This window comes from Protopterus annectens, chromosome 12.part0 (assembly GCF_019279795.1).
Source record: "Protopterus annectens isolate FY-2018-M chromosome 12.part0, PAN1.0, whole genome shotgun sequence".
NCBI lineage: Eukaryota > Metazoa > Chordata > Ceratodontiformes > Protopteridae > Protopterus > Protopterus annectens.
Genome location: NC_056746.1, coordinates 995,219,778 through 995,227,277, shown reverse-complemented (window position 1 = coordinate 995,227,277; position 7,500 = coordinate 995,219,778). Strand labels below are relative to the sequence as shown.

Sequence of the window (7,500 nt, the reverse complement as noted above, 5' to 3'; positions counted from 1 at the left end):
GTCTTTAAGGTGAAATAATTAGTAGCTTTGAATGTGAAGGAATGCAATTGTTTTATGACTTCCAGCATCTGCCAAAGATCTGAGGTCTATGTATTTTCACAGGTAGATGCTAAATACTGCTAGCTTCCAGCAGTGGGGGTTTCACCTGGGATAGAGTCAGATGGCAAGAAATTATGTCATTCTGCAAGCAAACTGCAGCAGTAACTGTAAAGCATTACAATCATGACTGCAACATAGCAGAGGCACTGTAGCAGTAGCAGCAGTAATATCTGAGATATTAGTTTTAGAAATCTCTGAGAGAGACAGTGCATTCTGTATTCTGCCTTGGACCAGACAACATCAGCTAGAAGATCCACTCACACATCTGCTTTGCTCTTAAGTTAACTAGGGTATAGTAATTCTCTTATATTCAGTCAAGAATATAGTGAAGCATAGTTTAGATGACTGTCCTCTAATAGCCTTGCTCTTGGTCAGCTTACCATTTGTATTAATAGTAACATTACATAATAAGATTGGACACCCTTTGTTAATGGCCTTAAAGTAGCTGATAAGGAGTTGTCTGGTGACAATGATAACTACCTTATAGTCTGGACAAAAGGCGACATAGCTAGTAAACCTGTGCCATCCTTTCCCATGTGTGTGTGTGTGTGTGTGTGTGTGTGTGTGTGTGTGTGTGTGTGTGTGTGTGTGTGTATATATCAAACCTCAAAGAGTGTGTGTGTCAGCTACCTGGGCAGTAACACAAAGCACTAGTTACACAGAGAGGGTGCTGGGGATCCTGGTTTGGACACTCAGCTGAGATCTCAGCTGTATAGCTGTACCAGTGGGGAGTGTTATTGGGGATCTGCAGAAAGAGGGAGAAACCAGCCCCAGACTGACTGTGGTCTTTGTGTGCTCTTAAGGGAAATTGCACTTGATACAGAGAGCTTCATCTGATAATACTGTGTGTGTATACCTGTTATCCTTCCAGTGTACTTCCCCCACTGTTGTCAGTGGTGAGGATTGAGGCTCCTTGTTTACTGGTCCAGTGGTGGATCATCACAACAATAAAACAATAGCACTACATCACTGAGTGCATCAGAACATAAGTACTAAAGCAGTGACTGTAACACAGTAGGAGAACTGCAGCAGTAATTGTAAAGCATTTCAATCATGACTGCAACATAGCAGAGGCACTGTAGTAGTAGCAGCAGTACAGCATGAACACTGAAGCAGTGACTGCAAAATAACAAGATCACTAATGCAGTGACTGCAACATAACTGGATCACTAATACACTGACTGCACCAAAACAAGATCACTAATGCACTGACTGTAACATAAGAGTAGAATTTTAGCATTGACTATAACACAGCAGGACCCCCTGCAGCAGGAAGTATAACAGAAGGACCACTGTTGTAGTGACTATAATAAGAGAACTGTAGTAGTGATTAAAATACAGCAAGAGCACAGCACCAGCAACTGTAACAATACAGCAGGTGCTGGTATGTATCTTTGTATGAGATATTTTGAAATACTGACAGTACGTGAAGCTGTTCACTTTAGAAAAGAAAACTCACGCAGCTGTTTTATTTCAATGATTGAATCATTCTATATGTACATCCCATAGTCCCAGTGGCATGACTCTGGACCACAAATTGTGCAAATGCTACTTATCTTGGTGTTTCAACTTTTTAAGTTTTAAAGTAGGAAAACGCACTACTGTGCATGTGTGTGTGCATGTGTGCATATCAACGTGTGTTTATGTTAGTGTGTTTGCATGTCAGTATACATTTAGCATGTGGCAATCAATAATTATTTTCTAATACTTATGTGTGCAGAGGAAAACAATAAAAACGTCTCACAAGTAATGCTGTAATACACAGTCTGGTCTCAAAAGCTGACTGTTGTATAAAGCTAAGCAGACTTCATTATGTATTGCCAAGTGAAATTTCAAGTGATAGAGAGTACAATCCAGTGAAAATCTAAGGTATTTCGGAAAATAAGCTTTAACATAAATATCATCCCACTGTGATTCTAAAATGTCACATCACTCTGTTTGTTACCCTGATTTGATTTTTAGCACATCTAAACCAAACAGAGTTTGACAATATTTGTGTAGTGAAAACATTTTTAGAAGGGCAATGCAAATAACCTAAGAGCTGAAATCAGCAAACTTCACTAAATTATATGTCATTAAAACAATAAAATGCTTAAAAAAACCCTGCAATGATTTGACTGAAATAAAAAAGCAAGTTGCTATATCAGTGGATGCAGTGATTAAACATTAACTCCTGAGGCCTCCACCCCCCCTCACTGGGAGTATAGGCCTTGTAGTTAGCAAATCCCTTCAGTGGAGTGTTTGGAATTAGTAAAAGAGATCGAGAGGACAGCAAAGGTTGTGTCTGACTTAGAGGCCAACAACCTCCGACAGGGATCATTGCAACCTGCTGGTGTTTACTGATGATAATGCGTCTCTCTAAAGCTCTGATAGACATGGATATGGCAGACTACAGCGAAGCTTTGGACCCAGCCTATACCACACTGGAATTTGAAAATATGCAAGTACTAACCATGGGCAGTGGTAAGTTAAAACTTATCTACGTAAAAGGTACACTGGACTTTGAGTTCCCTGAAGACTACTTAAAACAAAACTTTTCGAGACTTCAGAACTTGATTAAGATACCAGTCTAACAGGCATCTGAACTCCACCAATGGAATTAGATAGGTATTGGGGACAATGTATCCTAGTTAACATGCTGACATTTATGTGGCATGTTTATCCTGAGCTGTCACTGATACATGGACACCATTACAAGCCAGTGTACAGCTGCATGTAAACCTTGATTAAGGTGCTATAGGCTCTACAATGATAAAGAAAGTTTTACTATAAACATTTTTAATAGCCAAAATGTGTTTTCTTTGAGGTTTACTACAAAGGATCTATTATGTTCTGTTGTGGTAATTTTTTGTTTTCTGGAATACAAAAGTGGCAGGAACTCGTTTTTTTGGCAGTAAGACTTCTACATTAATAAGCCTTGTAAATACTAATTCATTCTACCTTTATTACTTGCATAATAATATTTTAAATGATTTCAGATGGTTTAGTAATAATAAAAAATAATAACAACAACAATAATAATAATAATAATAACATAAACAGGTAAGTAGAAATCCATAAATATCTTAACTGAGAAAACAATTCCATTGCCAATATCCTGCCACATCAATGTTTAGAAAGTACTGCAAGCATCTGTAGAACCTGTATCTCACATACAAGACAGAAATATTATAATTAAACAAGGCTATGCCAGTGTCAGGTAGATGTGCAAACACACTCCTGTCACATACCTCTCAACTGTCCAGATTTTTGACTAATATTTTTACTCTGTTCCTCATAGAATTTGTGGTTTTATGGCAAATCACTGAGGAATTAAGTCACTAAGTAATAACAGCTATTTCAGTTTCCGACTTGATATCCTTCAGAAAATGCATGCTATTACAAAACCTTTTATTCTAAAATCTGTCCCTATTTTTGTTTTTGTCCAGATTTCTCGAGCTAAGAGTTTGAGAGCTCTGACGGTGGTATATTCAGGAATGCTGAACAAGGATGCTTATGAGCAGCATGTTCATAAAATCATCTGTGGCTACACTTGTAAACTAGGAATGGGAGGGGGGCATAGCTGTCATCTTTCCAAATTTTCACAGAATGTCCAGATTTTTTTCCATATATTTTTTGTCTGTTCTTCATAAAATGTATGGTTTTCAGGCAAATTACTGAGGATTGTAATCACTAAACAATGACAGACATTTGAGTTATGGACTTTGTTTCCTCCAGAAAATGCATGCTAACACATATCCTGTTATTTTAGCAACGTTTTAAGTTTGTAAGAGCAATATTTAAAATCTGGCCATATTTTTGGGCCCTTGTCCCCCAATTATTTTTGGCTTTGTCCAGGTTTCTTGTACTAAGTAATTGAGAGGTAAAGAGGGAGAAGAGATGGTGGCTGGCTTTTGGGACAGTCACTGGGGTGATTATGAGTAATATTGTTTGCTCCCAGATAGCATCATTACAAAGGAACTTAACACCACAAAAAACAAACACAAACCAAAATATAAATACTGCAAACAATGGAGGCACATAGAAACAGACACTTTAATAGTAATTCTGAGTGCTAGAAGAAGTCAGATATTCATTGACGAAAGCGTTCAGATTTGCTATTAAGTGTCTGTTTCTACGGGCATCCATTGTTTCCAGTATTTATCATTACAAAGGAGTATTCTTTCTCCTGGTTTTCACTTTTTATATGTATATTTTCTCCAGACAAATAATTGGTCTAAAGAAAATTATGTACCTTTTTCTGAAAATAACAAGGTATTTTAGCACATCGTCTGTTTTCATGTGTGGGTATTTTTACTGAGTGGCCACTGCAGCTAATTAGAAAGAAGGTATGTCAGGTCAGTTATAGATATAACACATTCTCAGATGTTTAGCTTTTACCTGGAAAACATGGATCTACTTTAATCATAAGGAGACATGAATTATAATTCTCAGAAGAGATGCATTTCACTTTCCAAGATCAGAGCTTTAATTTCTCACAGACATGCTGTAGATCATGACATGCTTACACCCCTAATTATGAGCACAGCACAAAATGCTTTGTGCTTGTACAAATGCCTTCTGGAAAAAAAAGGAGCAGTTAAAGTAAACTTAAACAAAGTCATTAATTAACTCCATTTCTTGGTTGCTTCATGCCTGCTTTATTTAACATAGATTAGTTACAAGCATCTTTGGATGACACTCAGACTGACATGATCTACATTTCTATCTTCAGGGAAAACATTTATTTAATAAAAAATGTCTGCATGTTGTTTTACAGTTTAGGCTCACATAGTGCTAGCGTCTGTCACTTTTTAACTAGGATTTAGCTATAGTTTAGGGACACCACAGATGCTTTTCAGGCTAAGGTGCTTTAAATCCTAGAGTTTCAAGTGCATAGTTTGGAAAATACAGTTTACTTCTGATGAAGTAACCAGAGAAAGGAGAAAGGGACATACTTGAATTTAAACAAAATACTAATTTTCTCTGAATAATGACAACCACGGAGCTGATTATCATTTTGGCAACGGGCGTGAACAGTTCAGCACCCCATGGGGCATGTCCAGGCATAACATATGTTTTTCACCTGCTTCTATACTCACACTCTTGTGATTGGTGAACATTACCTTCACTACGAAATTTTCAGACTTTTGTTCCTGACCCACAATTTACTGACATCTGCCTTAAATGGAGAAGCACAATGACTCTGGCCATTACTGGGTCAACTTTATGAAGGTAATTTGTTTATATCTCTACAATGGCTCATTAAAACTTTTTTAACACCTTTATTAAATTATCGCTTAAAGACATAGACAAACATACATTAGCAGAAATGAAAACAAACCGTTTTAACATGTTTCCATTTAAATACAATATACATCACATATATTTTCTTTGCTACTATAATCAGTCCAACATTACAAAAAAATTGCTGAATTCCTGCCTTCACTTAAACCTCACTTCTACTCCTCCTCCTGAACATTGTTATGCATGTGTTGTCCCCACAGTTGCCATTTACTTCTATGTAATTTTCTCTTTCCTTTTCTAAAGATGTCACTTCCATTTCTTTTATCACTTTCATAATAATCAGTACCTCAAATACAGTCGGTGTAGATTTGACTTCCATTTTCTAGTAATTGCTTTTTTGGCAGCCAACAGAATTAAACTTAATAAGGCAATTCAGATCCTGTAACCCAGCTCAAAAGATCAATTGTCTTCCTTACAGTCATTTGCTCACCCAATATTTCTGATAGAATACAGTGCAGGAAATCCCTAAAATCTGCCAACTCATTACACTCCAAAACATAAGTTCCCAGTTATCTCTTTCTTCTCCATCAATTAACACATATACTTTGAGATTCACTGGCTACAGAGTACATAAGTAATGTTCCTCTTGTCATACACAGAATGCTTTTACCATAGTATGGTGCTGCATTACTCAAAGGCTCATGGTTGGGTAAATCACCATACATTCTGTGAAATATTACTTTACTTCTAATTCTGTCTAGTTCAGCCGTGATCCCTAGGTCATGCAGAGAGCACCTGTTATATCTCTAGAACAGTTACACTGTGTTGCCACCGCACAGGTAGTGCACTTTTGACACATTTAGGTTTCTCGATAAGCCTCTCTGATGGTAACAGTGACTAAACTGGGTTTCCTTAAAATTTGTTCCACTGTTTAAAGTTGTAAGGTTACAGAATAATGTGTGCACACTCATGCACACCCACTTACTTACACACACAAACACACACACACACACACACACACACACACACACACACTTACATATGTACGTGCATACATACACACATACACACACCACATTCACAGATACACACACACACACACACACACACACACACACACACACACACACACACACACACACACACACACACACACACACACCTAAGTCTACTTAAGTAGAGGTGTGGAAAAGTGGAATTATGTTGTTTTCCTGAAAGACAGCCAGTCATCAGTGGTGCTCAGTGCTTCTCTTCCACCCCCTGTTGCATCTCAAATGTTAATCTAAAGTTTAGCTTCTGGTACCATTAATTGGCACTGTTTCACTCAAGAAGCAAGTTCTGTAACTATACTATACTTCTCAACTGTCCAGCCTTATATTTTTGGTGTATTCCTTATATATATATATATATATATATATATATATGTGTGTGTGTGTTTGTTTGTGTCTTTCGGCTTTTCCCGGTTAGGGGTTGCCACAGCGGAATTCCGGTCCGCTAATGATTGGCAGTTGATTTTTACGTACCGGCTTGCCAGGCCTGATGCACAACCTTCAACGAAGGTACTCCCATTCACGCATGTCTCCACGCAGAAGACACTCTAGCTGAGAATTGAACCGGACAGCGTCTTACTGTGAGGCGACAACGCTACCGCAGCACCATCGCGGGATTATTATTTATTTTTTTTTTGGCAAATCACTGAAGTCACTAAATAATGACAGACGTTTGAGTTTTAGACTTTATACCGTTCAGAAAATACATGATAATGCAAGACCTATTATTCTGTCAACTTTCGAAGTTTATAAGTGCAATATTTAGAAATTGTACCTGTTTTTTGGGCCTCCTCCCTCCCTCAATTACTTTTGGCTTTGTGTAAGATTCTTGCTCATGAGTGCTGACAGGTAATAAAGAGCATTTTTATTAATACCTCCTTTGCTATGTAGCAAAACAGACAACCTAAGAGCTTTGCAGTGGTGACTGCCAGACAAATTATTTCAGGGATATTATCTCTTTTGTGAAAAGTAAATATTTAGAAACAAGAACAAATCTGTTTCATTACCAATCAGTAATCTCTAAGATAGGCTTTCTGCTTAAGTATATAATCAAATGCTCAAGTCATGGGTTTTTCTTGTAGAACTTCTTTTAGTCTAGTAAATAAATAATGACATTATTCATTTG

The 7,500-nt window shown here is 37.3% G+C and overlaps 1 protein-coding gene across 2 annotated transcripts in view; it reads left to right on the top strand.

Annotated features, from left to right (window-relative positions):
- The first annotated feature begins 2,350 nt into the window (after nt 1-2,350).
- HNF4A (hepatocyte nuclear factor 4 alpha) overlaps nt 2,351-7,500 on the top strand; it is a 217,765-nt gene continuing 212,615 nt past the window's right edge. For both annotated transcript variants that reach the window (XM_044090021.1, XM_044090020.1), the window contains exon 1: nt 2,351-2,562. In XM_044090021.1, coding sequence (XP_043945956.1) covers nt 2,442-2,562 — 121 coding nt within the window. In that variant the 5' untranslated portion in view covers nt 2,351-2,441. The remainder of the gene's footprint in view (nt 2,563-7,500) is intronic.